The 21,127-nt window shown below is 37.1% G+C and overlaps 1 protein-coding gene across 1 annotated transcript in view; it reads left to right on the top strand.

The window, feature by feature from the left end:
- XIRP2 (xin actin binding repeat containing 2) overlaps nucleotides 1-2,201 on the top strand; it is a 595,003-nt gene extending 592,802 nt beyond the window's left edge. The window contains exon 9 of the mRNA XM_050752819.1: nucleotides 309-2,201. Within this exon, the coding sequence (XP_050608776.1) occupies nucleotides 309-1,815 (1,507 nt within the window). The 3' untranslated portion in view covers nucleotides 1,816-2,201. The remainder of the gene's footprint in view (nucleotides 1-308) is intronic.
- Nucleotides 2,202-21,127: the final 18,926 nt, after the last annotated feature.

The raw sequence follows: 21,127 nt of genomic DNA, 5'->3' as shown, positions 1-21,127 counted from the left end.
TCACATAAATCATTGAATTAGCATGAGTTCAGTCCTATCATTCTGCACCGTCTATAACTATATGTGCATTACCCTATAATACCTATTATGCCATTACCTGACACACAAAGTAAAATTTTAAACACTGCAAGACATACACCATACAAAGTATTGGTGGTAATATTATCTAACAGAAATGTTCAACTAATAGCATCATTCCCATTGCTAGTAACTTAAGTGTACTAGTCTGTAACTTATTGAAATAATCCCCAATTCCCTATGAATTTACAATAAATACAAAGTGCTAAGTGTTCTTTTCTTTTTGGCAGTTTGGGAAATTATGCATCACTTCATGGACAAATATACTGCAAACCTCACTTTAAACAACTTTTCAAATCTAAAGGAAATTATGATGAAGGTTTTGGACACAAGCAGCATAAAGATAGATGGAACTGCAAAAACCAAAGCAGATCAGTGGACTTTATTCCTAATGAAGAACCAAATGTGTGTAAAAATACTGCAGAAAACACCCTTGTACCTGGAGATCGTAATGAACATTTAGATGCTGGTGACAGTGAAGGGCAAAGGAATGATTTGAGAAAATTAGGGGAAAGGGGAAAATTAAAAGTCATTTGGCCTCCTTCCAAGGAGATCCCTAAGAAAACCTTTCCCTTTGAGGAAGAGCTCAGAATGAGTAAACCTAAATGGCCCCCTGAAATGACAACCCCTCTATCCCCTGAATTTAAAAGTGAATCTCTGCTAGAAGATGTTAGAACTCCAGAAAATAAAGGACAAGGAGAAGATCACCTTCCTTTTTTGCAGCCTTATCTACAGTCCACCCATGTTTGTCAGAAAGAAGATGTTATAGGAATCAAAGAAATGAAAATGCATGAAGTAAGAAAAGATGAAAAGAAGGAAGGAAGGAAGAATGTGCAAGATAGGCTGAGTGAAGCTGAAGATACAAAGAGTAACAGGAAAAGTGAAATGGATCTTAATGACAACAATAATGTGGTTGTGCAGAGTGCTGAAAAGGAGAAAAATGAAAAAACTAACCAAACTAATGGTGCAGAAGTTTTACAGGTTACTAACACTGATGATGAGGTGATGCCAGAAAATCATAAAGAGAATTTGAATAAGAATAATAATAACAATTATGTAGCAGTCTCATATCTGAATAATTGCAGGCAGAAGACATCTATTTTAGAATTTCCTGATCTATTACCCTTGTCGAGTGAAGCAAATGACACTGCAAATGAATATCAAATCAAGAAGTTAGAAAATACATCTAGAATCTCAGAGTTACTTGATATATTTGAATCTGAGAAGACTTACTCGAGGAATGTACTAGGAATGGCTCTGAAGAAACAGACTGACAGAGCAGCTGCTGGCAGTCCTGTGCAGCCTGCTCCAAAACCAAGCCTCAGCAGGGGCCTTATGGTAAAGGGGGGAAATTCAATCATCTTTCCTGATACAAATCTCTTAAACATTAAAGGAAGCCGTTCAAAGAACAAAAATTTACACTTTATCTTTTCTAACACTGTGAAAATCACTGCATTTACCAAGAAAAATGAGAACATTTTCGATTGTGATTTAATAGATTCTGTAGATCAAATTAAAAATATGCCATGCTTGGATTTAAGGGAATTTGGAAAGGATGTTAAACATTGGCATGGTGAAACAAAAGAAGCTGCCCACAATAATGGAAACACAGGTTTTGATGCCCTGAGCCATGAATGTCCAGCTAAGCCTTTGTTTCCCAGAGTGGAGGTGCAGTCAGAACAACTCACGGTGGAAGAGCAGATTAAAAGAAATAGGTGCTACAGTGACACTGAGTAAAATATCTCGGCCACTGACCGTCCACACTTAGGCACTGAGAGATTTTGATGTTCTGAAATAAGATTTTATGAATTTGGATACCCTTTTGAGGAACTTGATGTAAACATGTTCAGAAATCTCATGTCTGTCTCAATGGGATATTTCTTGTATTACACCTTGTCATTTTTTTCATAATTTATTTACATCTACTTTTGTTTTAAATGGAATGAAGAGGTGAAACACTATGGATATGTTTTCCATTCAAATGGCACTTTAGCATATTGTTCTGTTTTCCTATAAAACATCATGGGTGTGATTTTTATACTGCTGATACTTGTCACAATTATTATACCTTCTCTGTAATTTCCTCTGAAATAAAATTGAATGACCTGAGGTGCAAACCAAAATACTTCTGTAACTTTTTTCGATATATACTGTCATTCTAAGTACATATATTCTTTATGACTTGGGAAGTATTTGTCTTGAGGCAAGTATTTACCACACACACTAAAATAATGCTGGAAAAAATAAAATAGTAAACTGAAGGCACAGTATTATTAGAAAGCATAACCCTCATATCTACATTTTAAAGATATGAGGGTTATTGTTCTTGAAATAATTACCTATATTAAATTATCACAGAATGTATCTATAAACATTTAATGAACAATGCTGATTTTCCTCCATAATAATGTGAAGTCCATACTCAGAAATTAACTAGAAAGGTTATAGACATTACTTAAATTATGCACATTACATTTGTATTGCTTACTCTGTGTAATTGATAAGTATAACAATCGTATCACTACAGTTTGTCAGGTTTTCTTCTTATCATATTTGATGAATATTAAGTTTTTCTGTCATGAAAACATATTCCTTTAAAATTTGGCTTCTAAATTTTCTACTGCCTTTGTTCTTCCTCAAATAAATTTTATGATTCTGAAAAAAAATGAGCATAAATAAGTGGCTTTGCATAAATTTGGAGTGTACATATATGAAACGGGCCTTATCCCATATTCTCCTACATAAACACAAACCATTGACATTCTATAAGTATAAAACCAAAATGCAGTGTTGAAAACTATTTCTTTTTAGAAAGACTTACAAATTCCCTCTTGCTAGCATGTTCTTAATAGATATCTAAGACCTACATTGCATTAGTTCCCTAGGGCTTCCATAATTAAATATCACAGACTGGGTAGCTTAAGTAACAAAAATATATTTTCTCACAGTTCAGAAAGCTGGAAGTACAGGGTCAAGTTGAAGGCAGGGTTGGTTTCTCCTGAGACCTCTCTCCTTGGTTTGCCAATGGTCACCTTGTTGAGGTCCACACATGGTCTTTCCTCTGTGCACTCATGCTCCTGGTGTCTCTTTCTCTTCTTATAAGAGTACCAGTCCTTTTGGACTAGGAACCACTCATTGGACTTCATTTAACCTTACTTGCCTTTTTAATGAATATGTTTCCAAATACAGTCACATTGGGGCTCAGGGCTTCAACATATGAGCTTTGTGGGAACACAATTCAGTTCATAACATATACTTTTACCCAATTAAATGAAATACTATGAAAGTCTGGCAAGGAAATGGCCAGAGCTACAACAGCAAATTTTTTGTTTAAAATGAATTATTGCACTTTACACTACCCTTCAAATATTCTGCATGACACAGCATTATTTCTATAATCATTTATGCTGAGATAACACAATAGTTTCCATGGAGAAAGAAATAATTCGTGAAAACTCATGAGATAGTATCTTACTGTATAGTATAGTTTCTTAGTGTCAGTGATCCTTATAAAGAATGTACTCTTGCTTTACAAAATTCCTCTTGTTGGATTCTTGCCTCTTAATCTTGGTAGCCTAGTTCTCTGTTCAGTTATGGTAAAATTTAAGATTAAAAGTAGCTGATGTGCACACCAGGGAAAACAATGAAAATAACGATTGTTCTGATTTTTCATTTAATCAAGAAGCAATTTTGTGCCCTCATCTTTAAAAAAAAATTGTGTGGGTACATAGTAGGTCTGTATATATTTATGCGGTACATGAGATGTTTTGATATTGGCATGCAACGTGAAATAAACACATCACGAAAAATGGCATATCCATCCCCTTAAGTATTTATCCATAGAGTTTCAAATAATCCAATTATACTCCTTAAATTATTTTAAAATGTACAGTTAAGTTATTATTGACTATAGTCACCCCATTGTACTATCAAATAATAGGTCTTATTCATTTTTTCTAATTTTTCATACCCATTAATCATCCTCCTTTCCCCCCACTACCCTTCCCAGCCTCTGGTAACTATCTTCTACTCTCTTTATCAGTAAGTTCAATTGTTTGATTTTTAGATCCCACAAATAAGTGAGAACGTGTGATATTTGTCTTTCTGTGCCTGGCTTATTTCACTTAACATCATGACCTCCAGTTCCATCCATGTTGTTGCAAATGACTGGATATCATGCTTTTTTATGGCTAAATATTACTCCATTGTGTATATGTACCATATTTTCTTTCCAGAAAACTTTTTTTAAAAATTTTTCATCAGAAAGGGGCATTGTATTATAATTATTGGCTGCATCACCTTTCTTGAATAACATGTAGGTGTTTACAAATTCAAATATGCAAACACAATTTTATTTAGTAATGATTTCGCTCTAATTATAACAAAATCTTGCAGCTAAATAGCAAGCTTTAAGAACTAAAATGTAGCTAAACACACAAATCAAAAATTCAGTGAAGTTTTCTTATTGTTGCAATCAGTGTATTGTTTTTCTACAGTTTCCATAACTAAGTACCACAGACTGAGTGACTAAACAGAAATTTATTTTCTCACAATTCTGGAAGTTAGAAAAGTCTGATATCAAGGTGTCAGCCAGCTTGGTTTCTTCTGAGGCCTCTCTACTTGACTTGTAGATGGTCATCTTCTTTCTGTGTCTTCACATGGTCTTCCTCTATATGTGTCTATGTTCCAGTTTCTTCTTACAACGTTCCAACTCATATTGGAGTAGGGCCTAGCCTCATGACCTCATTTTACTTTAATTACTTCTTGAAAGACCCTATCTCCATAAACAGCTGCATTCTGAAGTGCAGTGGCTTAGGATTTCACCATATGAATTTGTGGGGAACGCAATTCAGCCCGTAACTGGTAGTAACCAGGTTTAATCTTTAGGGTTTTTAAAAAAATACTTGGCTATTAATGTTTTTTAACAACTTCCCATAATCTTTACTTGGGATTTACATCACAGAACTATGTAATACATAAATTTATGTTGTAAAAACTAATATTTCCATAAACAAAATTCTGTTATAAAGGAATGAAGATGGATCCGTGATTGACCAAAAGCTGTTCCACCGGAGGCTGTGTGCCGTCAGAGCATAGCATGTAAGGGGTTTTGCATTATTTAATCAAAACTGGACCTTCCAATGAATCTTGTAAAAATGTTCTATTTCCCAGAAAATTGTGCTGAATTGTCCTTTTTGCAGCTTCCACACAATCAATCCTTCCAACAGATTTGGGGCTCTGGGCAATACATTCTTTGGATTGGGACAATGGTTTTCTCACAGCAATGTGTTCTTTGGATTGGGACAATGGTTTTCTCAAATTACAATAAAACTAACAAATGCAAAGTTACCACACATTCCCTAATGCACAACCATTTTATGCATTGGGAATATTTTCTCCCAAACTAACAATTTTCTATAAACATCTCTAGAATAATTTCTAAAGACACATTAATTTTTCAAGAAACTGAAAAATAGAAAAACAATACTTTCTCTGCTGTGTTTTGATAGTTACTGACTACTGGTTACTATCCAATTGGGAAATGGAAAATTTTTTCATTGCCAAGAAAATGAACTTATAGAGAGATAATCACAGATGTTAAAGTAAAAGAGAAGTGCAATACATTTTGTTCTTCTTGGAAATGTTACTGAGAACTGAGAGTGATTTCTAAGTCTAATGTAAAAGTTTTGAATTCTGAAGGTATTAACGATAATATGAAATCTTAGGTTAAAAACATCAATTGTAATGGAGATCAGAAACAGGCAACAGATACAATATTTATATTCAAAATAAGAGCCATGAGAACATATGAGAAGTGCTGAAGAGTACTAAGCTTCAACCCTCTAGAAATTAATAGAAGACATGAAATATTTTTTGGTAAATATAGTCTAAAAATAATTTAACCTTAACAATGATGGAGTCCTTTAAAAGTCTAATTTAAGCTATCTGACATTTACTGTGGATGTTTTTCCCAAAAGATACTATGAGAAATTTTAAAACTTTATATGTTTGTATGCAAATGAAGTGGCAGAGGGAAGATAACCTAGAATATCTACAAAGTGGTCATTTTCCTCAACATAGTACCAATTTATAGAAAATAAAATGGATGGAAAATGGATAGAAAGGCTGACAAATAAATACTATGGCATCACCCAGTCAACAGCCATTCCACAAACATTTATGGGACCATTTGAATGCATTGGAAGAGTGATTAAGAAAACAATAGATAAATTATGGTATTTTTTGTGTAAACCTCTCAGACAAGAAAGAGGCATTCAAAACATAAAACGAAATAACCCAGTATGGTTAATGCTTATGAATGTAGGAAACCCAAGAAAATGGATAGCCACCGAGTCTTGTTACATTGGAAGACAGCAGAATAATAGTAAACAGGTGGAAAAGTGTTTTAGGTTTAAATAATCAGTCTTCACTTTATCATAATTTACTTAGTTGCAATTAAGTGATTGCGGATTCTATGATACACAATCAAGATTCCTCTTCAGGAATGATTTACTTCCACAAATGATCGAAGTGCTGGCCCCAGAAGGGCATTAACTGTCAGCTCTCTGCCAAGATTGCTTTAGCTAAAATCACTGACTTTCCAAAGTGGACTGTTTTTGTTTTTTATCAATGGAAGGACAACTCAGCACAACTCTTAAGGCTCACTCTCGCTCCAGCTCAAAACTCCCTGTAGAATTGACTGAGGCCTCCCTTGAGAGTGCATCTCAGGTCAGCTTCTGTCCAGTCATGCTTCTTTCCCTTCCCTTTCTTTCCCTTGGGACCAACAGCATGCTCTGATAAACCTCCGACACATTAATCTCTGGCTCAGAATCTCCTTCTTGGATAACCCAACCTGGATCAACTGGTATTAGGAGTGACCCAAAAAGCAGAGACAGGAATGGTATCTTGGAGCTGAATTCTTTTCTGCCTGGCTGGCAATGGGCACAAGGTGGCAGTGCAATTGTTAAAATTCTCAGCAGTGGTACACTAGCATGACTTTACTGGGTGAAGCAAATGCCTGGCTGGTACCATGTATCAAATATCTGAGACATGTAGGGAAAATAGTGATTACGAAGAAAGTGGAACTCGGAAGTCATTGCTAAATGCTGAGAAAAAAATTAACAAAAAGACGAGTAATTAAATCAACAATTAAAAGTAAGAGTGGCTGAGCTCCATGGAAAGTTAAACTCCCTAACAGTCAGGGACTTTTTTGGGAAAAAATGGGATTTTGAATGTGGATGGTTATATGTTGGCTGATACAACCAAAAATATTAAAACAGCGGATTCCTCTGAACCTACAGAAGTGGCCTATTCCTCTCTTTATTATTATTATTGTTGGTGGTGTTGTACTGCAGCATTATCACCTACACTTTTACTTAAAGACGCTAAAGATGCATCTCCCCAAATCAACTGGGTAGTTCTGCTGGTCTTTGTGGGCCTCACACAAGCATCAGCATGTCTGCTGGGAACTGTGTTCTAGGCTCTGCTTGGTTGGGGGACCTTACCTGAGACAGCTCTACCCTAGGTAATTTCATCATCCTCTTGTGACCTGTGAGCTATTCTGAGCATGCTCTTTTCATGGCAATAGAAGAAGTAAAGGAGAAGAGGGGTGACACACTAGGCTCAGAACTGGCACACAGTTTACTGCTGCCTCATTCTAATGGCCAAAGCAAGTCTTATACTCAAAGAAGCAAAGTAAGACAGCACTGCCAATGTGTGTGAATGCAGGGAGTGGTAAAGAATTGAGGCCATCAGGGCAATATACATCGTAATTATTTAAAATCATGTTTTATTACAAATATTAGTTCAATATGCAGTTAACTTTTTGTCTGTTTCACAAGGTGGCCAGGTTGTGCTGCAGGATAGAATTTCACATAGGTGCAGCCCATGTTAAAAGGCAGATAAAGCCCAACTAGGAAGAGATCAGTAAATGATTCAAAGTTCCTGAAAACAGATAACATGCACTCCAAGTTCGGGTGCTAGAGTATTTACTTACAGCAAGAGAAAGTACACAAGATTCAAGCCCTTGCAATGTTAAGGCCAGCAGGTCCATTTTGAAGATGACAGTGGCCCTTTGGCTGCATGCACCCACTTCTTGCTGCAGTAGATGGATCCAAACCCTTTTCCTGTTGTGTCTGAAATACAGGATTTGGGGAAGAGGAGGAATATGCCAAAGGGACACTGATGAACACACAACTAAGCAGTTCTGAGAAAGGTTTTCAGACAACTGCCTACTTGATAGTTTCTTATGGCTATTTCCAAGGAACCTTAAATCCAACATGTCCTGATCAGAGTGTCACCCACCTCTAACCTCAAATTTGGTTCTCTGTGAGATTTTCTCAGACAATATTCTCCATCTAGTTGCTAAAACCAGAAAACCAAAAGTCATATTTTATACCCTAATTTCTTTCATTTATTTGCAACTTAAATCTTGTAGCAAACCCAGTTGATTTTTACTACTTAAACATCTCTGACTCTCACTTTTCCTTCCTAGCACATAGTACATTTGTAATTACATATGGTCTTGCAAATTATTTGATTAATATCAGTGACATCCCCTTACCCCTGATATGGTTTGGCTCTGTGTCCCCACCCAAATCTCATCTTGTAGCTCCCATAATTCCCACATGTTGTGGGAGGGATGCAGTGGGAGATAATTGAATCATGGGGGTGGGTCTTTCCTGTGCTACTCTCATGATAGTGAATAAGTCTCACGAAATCTGATGGTTTTAAAAAGGGGAGTTTCCCTGCACAAGCACTCTTCTCTTGTCTGCCATCCATGTGAGAGGTGCCTTTCCCCTCTTGCCATGAATGTGAGGCCTCCCCAGCCACATGGAAATGTAAGTCCAATAAACCTCTTTATTTTGTAAATTGCCCAGTCTCGTGTATGTCTTTATTGGCAGTGTGCAAATGGACTAATACAGTAAATTGGTACCAGTAGAGTGGGGCACTGCTGAAAAGATACCTGAAAAGGTGGAAGCAACTTTGGAACTGGGTACCAGGAAGAGGTTGGAACAGTTTGGAGGGCTCAGAAGAAGACAGGAAAATGTGGGAAAGTTTGGAACTTCCTAGAGACTTGTTGAATGACTTTGACCAAAATGCTGATAATGATATGGGCAATGAAATCTAGGCTGAGGTAGTCTCAGATGGAGATGAGGAACTTGTTGGGAACTAGAGCAAAGGTAACTCTTGCTATCAGTCACCATCACCTTTTTAGCAAAGAAACTGATGGCATTTTACCCCTACCTGAGAGATTTGTGGAACTTTGAACTTGGGAGAGATGATTTAGGGCATCTGGTGGAAGACATTTCTAAGCAGCAAAGTGTTTGAGATTTGACTTGGGTGCTCTTAAAAGCATTCAGTTATATTCATTTACAAAGATGTGGTTCAGAATTGAAACTTATGTTTAAAAGGGAAGCAGAGCATAAAAGTTCAGAAAATTTGCAGCCTGACAATGCAATAGAAAAGAAAATCCCATTTTCTGAGGAGAAATTCAAGCTGGCTGCAGAAATTTGCATAAGTAATGAGGAGCCAAATGTTAATCCCCAAGACAATGGGCATAATGTCTCTAGGTATGTCAGAGGGCTTTACAGCAGCCCCTCCCATTACAGGCCCAGAGGCCTAGGAGGAAAAAGTCATTTCATGGGCAGGGGCCAGGGTCCCCCTGTTTAATGCAGCCAAGGGACTTGGTATCCTGCATCCCAACTGCTCCAGCCCTGACTGAAAGGGGACAAAGTACAGCTCAGGCTGTGGCTCCAGAGGGTGCAAGCCCCAAGCCTTGGCAGCTTCCACGTGGTGTTGAGCCAGAGAGTGCACAGAAGTCATGAATTTGGGTTTGGGAACCTCCACCTAGATTTCAGAGGATGTATGGAAATGCCTGGATGTCCAGGCAGAAGTTTGTCGAAGGGGCAGGGCTCTCATGGAGAACCTCTGCTAGAGCAATGTGGAAGGGAAATGTGGGTGGAAGCCCCCTCACAGAGTCCCTACTGGAGCACCACCTAGTGAAGCTGTGGGAAGAGGGCCACCATTCTTCAGACCGCAGAAGGGTAGATCCACTGACAGCTTGCACTGTGTTCTTGGAAAAGCCACAGACACTCTACATCAGCCCATGAATGCAGCCGGGAGGGAGGCTGTTCTCTGCTGAGCCATAGGGCAGAGCTGCCCAAGACCAAGGGAACCCACCTCTTGCATCAGCGTGACCCAGATGCAAGACATAGAGTCAAAGGAGATCATTCTGGAGCTTTAAGATTTGACTGCTCTGCTGGATTTTGGACTTGCATGGGGCTTGCAGCCCCTGTATTTTGGCCAATTTCTCCCATAGAATGGCTGTATTTACCCAATGTCTGTTCCCCCTTTGTATTGAGGAAGTAACTAACTTGCTTTTGATTTTACAGGCTTATAGGTGGAAGGGATTTGCCTTGTCTCAGATGAGACATTGGACTGTGGACTTTTGAGTTAATGCTGGAGTTAAGACTTTGGGGGACTGTTGGGAAGGTTTTGAAATGTGAAGACATGAGATTTGGGAGAGGCAAGGAGTGGAATGATACTGTTTGGTTCTGTGTCCTCACTGAAATCTCATCTTGTAGCTCCCATAATTCCCACTTGTTGTGGATGGGACCTGGTGGGAGATGACTGAATCATGTGGGTGGGTATTTCATGTGCTGTTCTTGTGACTGTGAATAAGTCTCACGATATCTGTTGGTTTTTAAAAGGGGAGTTTCCCTGACCATGCACTCTTCTCTTGTCTGCCACCATGTGAGATGTGCCTTTCTCCTTTTGCCATGATTGTGAAGCCTCCCAGCAATGTGGAACTGCAAGTACAATAAACCTTTCTTTTGTACATTGCCCAGTCTCGGGTATGTCTTTATCGGCAGCATGAAAACAGATTAATAAACCCCCATACTAACTTGAAGATTTACAAAGACATGGACTGGGTCTGATTTTACTCTCCAAATTTCCCCAATTATTAGCAAAAAGTTTGGCAGGTGGTAGGCATTTGATATATTTTGTTGGAAGAGTCAATCAACATATAAATCTAAAACTTGAAACACAATACACACTGTCTTAGAGTAACATATGGAAATGGGTAAGAATATCTTCTGGATTTTTTTTTAGATTACTGTATATGCAAAGTGGCACACAGACCATGCCAATATGTCTAAACAATAACTCCAAGAGAACTAACTGCAGTTCTACTCCCAGATTGCATATCTAGATGCCAATGGCATCCTTGGGCTGATTTCTAGAAGAAAAGCTGAATGGGTAGATTTCATTATTACAAATAAGGATAGGCAGATTTTACAGAAAAAATGTTTATTATCATAAAATTGCCAAAATAAATTATTAACTAAGAATAGACAAATTCATATATATATAATATACACATATACACACATTTATGAAATTTGTATTAATATTCATTACAATACCCTTTGAAGTGTACATTTCCCCACATATTGGAAGTTAAGACTTTCTGAACATTAACTTGTATATACAGCACATTTAGGATGGATAGTGGAAGGTTGTAATGATGGTAAGTTTTTATTTAGACATCACATTTCAAAAGACATACCTGTATATAAATATAATGGTATTATAGATAGAATTTTAAAGTATAAGAACTTCTTCGAATTTTTTAAAATATAAGAACCTATATGGTAACAACTGTATTTTTAGTGGCTACAGAAGTTTAAATAATTATAGTTTATATCTCATGGTAACATGACTTATGTCCCTTAATCTTCACAACAACCCTACATTGTAGGTAAATCTTTACCTCAGTTAAAATATGAGAAGACTGAGGCTCAGATAGTTTAAGTATTTAACCCAAGATAACCCAGTAAATTATACATAGAAGAGATGTTACTATCTCTAGTTTATATTCAAGAAAAACAAGATTCAGAGATATTGAGTTGTCTAAGATCAAATGTATAGTAAGTACTGAGACACAACAAGACCTGAAAAACAGCTATCGTGTGAAGTTCCATAGTCTTTCCTCCAATTAAGCAACCGTTGTGGAAAATAGTGTAATTTTCTGTCATGCATTTAATTTTTATTCACAGGCTTTATTTGTATGCTCTTGCATTTATAATTGCATATAATTGTGCTATATACATATGCATATATTTCACTTATGGATATATGTGTGTATATATATGTGTGTAGACATGTAAATGTATTTACATGAATGTTCTAGAACTGTATGAAACATCCAATGCTTAATCAAAGTCTTATTCATAATTTGGCTGAAAAATGTCATAATTTATATGTTTTTGGACACGTAAAAGCAATATATTTAGAAATGTAGCATATTGATAACTTTAATGATTTTAGAAAACCCATGAAGTCCATAAGTTTGATAATACTCTCAACAACAATTAAAAATGGGGAAAAAACAGGCCTGGATACATGTCCATAAATTAGTAGTATGTATTCATCTTTGCTGTGTTCCAAGCTCACAGCAAGGACAAACAATATGGGCCTTGATCTCACTTAATCCTCACAAATATCGCACAAGTATGGTATGAGATAAGGTTTTATTATTTCTGGTGAAGAGTCTGTGGATTAGAGAGATTGAGTTACTTGACTAAGTTTACCTACCTTCTAAGTGCTGAGATACAGACTGAAATTAGTCATAGCTGACCAATAAATTCCATTATATATGGGATTTTCAATATACATCTGTCTTCTCAATACTTTACCATGTGTGAAAATGGATTATATATTAAAAATGTTCACATATATTAAATATGTTTGCAGCAGTAGCATACCTATGAATATATATATTTATATATTATTCTAAAGACCCATATATATATATGCTGTATATACACATTGCATTTTGTGTGTTTGCATGTGTGTGAAAGGGTATGTGTGTACATAAGTGTTTTTGTATATACACACACACATATATATTGTACCGTGAGTATAACCAGGTGTCTATGCCTATACATTCCAAAGATGTATTTATAACGAAAAGTAGAGACAAAAAAAGTAAGATCACTTATTGAAAATGTCATCAACTGCCTGGAATGGAATGAAAGAAATACATCAATCCTCCTAACCTTAAAGGCAAGCAGAAAGTAGAACTGCTCTTTTCAAATCGATGAAATTAACAAAAGCAATTGAACGTGGCAAAGAGAAGATGTCAGGTAAGAATCAGCATATGTGAGAACAGAAGAGTGTGAATAACTTAGAGAAAGACATCAATGTCTCTGCTGCTAGTGATGACCTCACTCTCCATGAAGCTATAAAACATGGCAGCGGTTGTCCCTGTGCCAGGAAATGCCAGAACTTCAAAGGTTCAGCCCTGGTTATGTGAAACAGGGAGGAACTATTTGCCCTAAATACTAAACCTTTTCATTTTAAAAGTCTTGAAATATTTAAACTAGAAATACTTCCAACACTGGATGAGGTTTAAATGGTTACTTTATAAAGAAAAAAAGAGTGAGTGCCTATTTTTTAATTCATAAGAAAATTATTAAATCACTAGCATTTCAAAGAACCCATTTTCAATTACCGAGAGAGAGACTGCCTACAGAAAATGTTCAATTCCAGGCCGGCGTCTCCAACCTACCCAGACCACTGCCTCCTTTCCACCTTCACCTGTGTCCTCAGGGAATAGTGAACTTCAGTATCAGCGGAAGTAAAACATAATGGCCACATTTATAGAATAATTTTCACTGATATTTTTATTCCAAGGAAGAAGGAAAAGAGTATGCTTGTGCCAGCAAGTATATCCGGCACACTGTGTGTTTCTGCTGCTCCTGCAGTCAATTGCAGTTTTTACTGAGACCCAGTTAAAGGTTTCCTCTATAGTCCTCCTTTTCAGCTTTCTCCTGCCCTCAGGGCCTGCAACCACCTACTCCCATGCCAGCTTGTTTCATTAGTTACATCATCTTGCCTTCGTCCACCTTAACACTAGCATGTGACGAGTACTGAATGAATGAATGTCATAGGTTTCCATGGGCAGCAAATAGCACTATGCAGAAGATTCTTCAATCCTTGTGCCCAAATATAGCTACTAATAGAAGGTACTAATAGAAGGTAATGGGATAAGGAAGACAGGGAGAGGGAAGAAATATTTATGGAATGCCTACATTTTGCCAAAGTTCATGTTTTTGAAAATAGTGATGTATTAATAACCACTTGATATGTACTTACGTTAAAACATATGGGATCTATTTTAGTATTATCATTTTGTAATTGAGGTAACTGATGTTCATTTACTTTTGACAAGATACTTCTGAGATAAGGTGTTTTTATCTCAATGCAAAAAAAAACTTGTCTTGAAGAGGTTAAACTACTTTACCAAGGTCACCCACCTAGGAAGTGGTGAGCACAGTAAGATACAAGACCACTGGGAAACTAGCTAAAAATTAGTATACCTTGACCCAATCTGGGGGATCTGGGAAGTAGAGATGTGTGGAAAATGGTAAAAGAGAAAATTATCCAGCATAAAAGTAGGTTGTTTTTTGTTTTCATTTAAATGAAGGTGGTAATGAATAGATGGAGGAAAAGTAAATTGAGTAGCAACATAAATACGGGGCTCCGTTACTGACAACAGGTAAAAACAGATGGGTTCAGATTCTGGGATTGAAACCCCAGAAACAAAGATGGTAAAGAACATACAGGTTAGATTCAGTAGCCTCAGTTGTAACAAATAAACCCTGAAAGCTCAATAACTTAAGACGAGACTATTTTAATTCTTGTTCATATCCCAATTTAACAAGGGTTGGTGAGGAAGAGGCTCTGCTTCATAAACTCCTTCAGGAACCAGTTGTTCCAAATAGTGGAAATTCTGTCATCCTCTGGGGCCCTGGAGTCTTCTCAATTGATAGGCAGAGGGTAAAATGAATGAGGCTCACGTGCGGGAAGCTTCTGTGGGCCAGGCCTGGAAGTAGCGTACATCACTTTTGCCTGCATTTCATTGGCCAGAACTCAGTGATGTGACCACACCCACCTGTAAGGGAGCCTGGGCAAGGCAGTCAATCTCAGGCCCAGGAAGAAAACAAAAACATCCATATAAGTGAACCTCTGCTACAAAGAGACAAAAGGAAGGCAAGGTTTGGTATCTTTTAACTGAATATTTATTATTCTTTAAAATTTGTAATTGTCTGGCTTATAGTCTTTTAGTAAGCCTTCATAGATACTTTTATATGTATGAATGAATCTAAGTGAAAGCAAACATGCGGATAACAACTGCAAGGTTGAGCAATATGCACCAGAAGGATATTCTAGAAGAGCAGCCGTACGCAGCTTCAGGAGTTTCAGGAGTTAGCAACAGGTGGAGTCAAAACCAGGCAGGCAGGTACTTTATATTACAGAACTGAAAGTAGGAGATCAGGCAGGGGAGTTTCAATCAAACCTAAATCTGTAGAAGACCTAGGAGTTCAAAGCAGCCCCCAGCTGTAGAAGGGTTGGGAGCTGCTCAATAGGATACACACGGCAAGAGAGAGGCTCCAATAAGGACTCAGTTACACAGTTATGCGAGCAAAGATCCAAAGCACAGTATTGCTCCTTTGGAACAAGTGAGAATCCCAGGTGTGAGACCCGAGGATATGACTGACTTAGTTACTCTTCTCAGCCTTATATTCAGGAGTTTATCAAAACACCCTACCAGAGACTAGAGAATTCCTTCTAAACCTACAAGAATGAGGAAAGCAGAAAAATGATGAGAATAGAAATTATTAATGGGTTGGCAAAAATATGGCTCCAGCCTCAAATTCTAAGGGGAGAAAGGATAAGTTGCAAAGTCGATAATTAGTGTTTTCAGATAAATGTGCTGGGGGAAAAGCATTCTAAATTCAAACACAAATGGATTTAGCATTGGCATTTTCTGCTTTGCATTATCTGTGAACTCTGTCTCTTTGCTGGAGCAGAAGATGGGAAATTTCACGTTTTTGGAGCCAGGCGATGGCATGCGACAGACCCATGGATTACATAACATTATAGCTGCCATTGCTACCACCGCTACTACTATGCTGCCTCTTCTCCCTCTGCAGGGACAACTCTTGGTGTGTGGCCATCTAAGACAATTTAGCCCTGCAGTTTTCTCAGTATTTTGCATATTCTCTTATGTTCTTCCTGGCAATTATTCAAATTGAGTGCCTATTTAAGCTTTAGAGATGCAAAAATTTGGGAATACTTTGGCAGTTGTGGTCTTTACTTTCAATCCATGTCTTTGTATTATCAAAAGATGCATATTGTGTTCTTGTTAAGAGAACAGAAAAGTGGTCTTTAGGGCTTGGATGCATGGAGTAGAATGTAGATATTGTTACTATACAAATGGGTATATATTTTTTCTTTCAAGTTTTGAAATGCAATTTTTAGAGATACCTAGCTTTGATGTCTAATCAGACACAGATGTTTTCTAAAGTCTGTTTGAATTCTAATTGTTGAAATACACTTCAAACATATTAACTAATAAGTTAATTCAATTATATTAGATATAACATTACTAGTACCTACAGTGAATAGTATGTTGAATGATTAGGGAAAACAGAGGAATTGTTTCTGGCTGTGGAAGAGAAACTAGAGGTTTGTTTATTTTCCCTATCAAGTACATGATTTATTGTACACTAACCAGGAACATAATTAATAGATTCTGGTGTCACCTTATTAGAGTTGACTTTTTCAGTATTAATTTTAAAAATACACTGTTGGTCTGTTATACAAAATGAGCTTATACTTTTGAACATTTTGTTAGACTATATCTAGAGGTATAAACGTGTTGTGCATAAACCCCTCTAAATAGTATCACAAGGGTCTCCTACTATGCTTTTAAATTTTACTTCATTTTATCATTATTCTGGGCAAAATACAGGGGTCTCAGAAGCTAAGTTGTGGTTAAATTTGCCTCATCTTTTCTGATTTCCATCCTCCTGCCTGTTTAGGGAACTTGTTCATCAATTACGCTTCTTGTCTCCCGGAACTTCCACCCATTCCTTTTGTCTTTCTGGTTCCATCACTTTTATTTTAAAGGAAAACAATAATCTCCAGATAAAGTATCCTCCTTTAGCTACACTGTGTCTGCTCTCCTTCCCAAGGAAGCAGCCTGAAAACATATTTTTTGTTGCAACTGATTCCTCCTCATTTTTTCGTACACAACTCCACCAACTACAAACTGGAATAGCCCAACCTTTACCAGTGGCATCCTAATTACTGAACCCAGCAATCACTTTTCAATCTATTTGTCTCTGGCCCTTTAAGTTTCCTTCAATACCACTCTGTTTCCAGGTCCCATGAGTATTTTCCCTTGTTCTCGTGACTCTAAATTGTATTTTCATATACTCTACTGACCTCCCCAGACTTGATGATCTTTCTCATTCTCCTCTTGGCATTTGGAACTTCTGTGTTTTTTGTGGTCCTTAACAGTACCTCCCCTTTTGTCTAGGGGATCTTGGGCATCTTCCTGCATGCTGGAATCCCTCAAACTGTGGAGACTCTTTTTAAAGTTGGTCACCTGGAAGTAGCCCCAGAAATGGGAGGACTGGTTCATTTCAATTCTATTTTGTGCCATGTCTGACATCATTGATACTACCACTGTGAAACCATCTTCTGCCTTGGTTTCTATGATACATGCCTCTCTTGGTTCTCTTCCCATTTTCTAGTTGCTCATTCTTTGCCTTTCCCATGTGCTGCTTCTCCTCTGTCCCTCCCTGAAATGTCTATTCCCCAGACGTTTCTTTTCAACCGTCTCTCATTCAGTCATTACACATTCTACCTGGGCAATTTCATCTACATGCATACTCACTTTGTATAAAGAAATCCTATTATCATATAACTGACTCTCAGGGCTGGACTCTTGAACTCTGGCTGTTTTCCAATTGTTTAACTCTTCCAAACACAGACATACACACACACAAAACCTCAGAGTATGTTGAAGGGTTCTCCACAAACATTCATCTTGTGTGTGTGTGTGTGTGTGTGTGTGTATCTGCATGTTATGGTGTGTTATTCTCTCTCTCTCTCTCTTTCTCTCTCTCTGTCCTTTCTCCCTAGAGGCTTTGTCTTTTGCTTTGACAAGATTAACTCATATCTCATATGTGTCTCTCAACATCAATTTAAGCATATTTTCTCACCACCCTAGACTGACTTAGGTGCCTATCCTTTACACTTCCCAACAAATTGTAAAACATGTTGAGGTTGCAAAATGTGTTATCATGTCTATATCCTCATTTACAGGAATAGAGAAAGACAAGGATAGAAAGCTAGAGGTGTGGACTTGGGATTCAGTCATGCAAATGGATGTGGATGTGAATGAAGTTTTCTAGACAGAATATATATGGACTGATGAATTGAAAGCAACAGAATTGTACATGAGCATGATAATATGTTAGGTTTGCAGAATATTGAACTTTTTATGTGGTACCAATGAGGTTTGGATTTAAGACAGAAAACATTGGATGCTGATAAACTAATGAACAACACAACGAACGAAAGAGAAGCAGGAAAATACTTGCTCAATAAGTAACATAAGTCAAAAAGGTAAGAGCAGCCCAAGAGGCTTTCAGAGATTGCTACTCTAGTTTCACACTGACAAAATAAGCAGCAGAATTTGAGGAACTATTTAAATATCAACAACAAAAAAGAACTGGGTAAAATATTGGAGAGGAGGTGTAATGCCAAGAATAGGATTGTGCTTATGGAAATTGAAGTAGGATAATCAGATAAAGAATAAATGTGCTCAAGTAGATGTGCCAGAGGCATGTGGGATGGGGATTAAGACTGGAAGAAACAAATGTCTGAATAAGAAAGAAAAGATATTGCCAGTGGCATACTTCCTTTTTATCTTTAATGTTTAGACTCTGAATGAGTTATGAGGATGTATCAGTATCCTATTGCTGCTGTAACAACTTACCACAAACTTAGTGGCTTAAAACAACACAAATTTGTAATCTTACATTTCTGAGAGAAAAACTCCTTAAATCCAGATCTCCACAGGACTGTGTTCCTTGTGGTGCCCCTGGGAGATAATCAGTGTCCTTGCCTTTTCCAGCTTCTTGATGTCTCCTGCAATCCTCGGCTTATGTTTGCTAGCAAAGTAGCAATCCAAGATAGTCACACTATTTCACCATATTTATCTTTTTTTTTTTTTTTTTTTTTTTTTTTTTTTTTTTTTTTGAGACGGAGTCTTGCTCTGTCGCCCAGGCTGGAGTGCCGTGGCCGGATCTCAGCTCACTGCAAGCTCCGCCTCCCGGGTTTACGCCATTCTCCCGCCTCACCCTCCCGAGTAGCTGGGACTACAGGCGCCCGCCACTTCGCCCGGCTAGTTTTTTGTATTTTTTAGTGGAGACGGGGTTTCACCGTGTTAGCAAGGATGGTCTCGATCTCCTGACCTCGTGATCCACCCGTCTCGGCCTCCCAAAGTGCTGGGATTACAGGCTTGAGCCACCGCGCCCGGCCCACCATATTTATCTTAATCACATCTGCAAAGTTCCTTCAGCCATGCAAGTATTAATTGTATATTCACAGATTCTGCAGGTGATATATATCTTTGGGAAGGGCATGATTCTGTCTCCCACAGAGAGTCAAAAGGTAATAAAAATTAGACAAATATCTAAATTTCATTAATTCATTCATTTAGCATTGGAGAGACTCTTGTACATTTAAAACCCATCCTTTATAAGAAGAGGTTCATGCTAAGATTTTCATACTCATAATCATACTTGAGTCTTAACCCTGTGAAAGAGAGAAAAGATATATCCATTTTCTAGATGTTTACACATGTGTTTATAAGAATTTAGTGACTTACCCAAAGTTGCAAGGCTAGTGAATACCAGATCTAAAACAAAGCCATGTCTTCTAACATTTTGGGCAAACATAACCTTTCAAATCAATTGGGCGGATGATACTGAGGAGCATAACTGTTAAATCACATGGTGAGACTGTTTAACTTTGTAAGAAACTGCCAAACTGCCTTCCAATGTGACTGTACTGTTCTGATTCCCACCAGTAATGAATGAGAGTTCCTGTTGCCCTGCACCTTCACCAGCAGTAACTATTGTCAGTAATTTGGATTTAATATGTATGTCATGGCATCTCGCTGTTGTGTTAATTTGAATTCCCTAATGATGTATGACATTGAACATATTTTCACCTGCTTGTTTGCTACCTGTATATCTTCTTTGGTGAGATCTTTTGTTTCTTCAGATCTTTTGTTCATTTTAAATTGTTTTTAATTGTTGAGTTTTAAGAGTTCTGCATAGTTGGGATACAACGCCTTTATTAGATATGTGTTTGGAATGTATTTTCTCCCTGTTTATGCCATGTTTTTAAATTCTTTTTAACTGGGTGTTTCACAAAGCAGGGTTTTTAATTTCAATAAAGTTCAACTTATCAATTTTTCACTGCCATGGAACAAGTTTGTTTTTAACTTGCTGTTTCCACTTAACAAGGTTTTAAACATATTTCTTGCTAGTAAATATACATTTATAGTATCAAAAAGCAGAAAAAATACTTTCAGACAGAGAAAAACAAGGGAGAAAGAAATGTTTTCTAAGTTTATTAAGCATGAAAGTACAAAAACAATTTTTTAGTTTATGAGTGAATAAATGTGTTATTTAAAATTCAACCTATATTATACTCTCTATATTTTTGATTATCTCTTTTTAATTTAATTTCTGTTCTGCTATCACTATTGCAACGTCAAGGTGAATGTTGAAAACTGATCAGAATGTCAACATGTCTTTGGTTATGCTACTTAAAGTATAGCCTAGTTCTTTGTAATATAAAATAAAAAGCTTTAAAACCTAAGAATGGACTCTAGATAGAAAATGCGCAGTGTGGACGTGAATTTGAATCACAGAATCCCTGAATTTAAAGATAAAATTTAAAAGCAAGTTCAAGACTCTGGGTTGTTTTAGTCCTTTGGATACCCTTGATTGATAATAATCAAGACATGGGGGCTTATTACTATTAAAAAGGTTGCATTTAGTGTTCTGTTCTAGAATTTGTATACAAACTGTCCTTCATTTTCAGTAATGTTAATCAAGTAAATTAGTATGTAATATGCACCCAACAAAAAAGATACCTTGCCTTATGCTAT

Source organism: Macaca thibetana, chromosome 12 (genome assembly GCF_024542745.1).
Source record: "Macaca thibetana thibetana isolate TM-01 chromosome 12, ASM2454274v1, whole genome shotgun sequence".
In the NCBI taxonomy this organism is placed as follows: Eukaryota; Metazoa; Chordata; class Mammalia; order Primates; family Cercopithecidae; genus Macaca; species Macaca thibetana.
The sequence above is the reverse complement of the archived record's forward strand: the minus strand, read 5'-3'. Positions and strand labels throughout refer to the sequence as shown.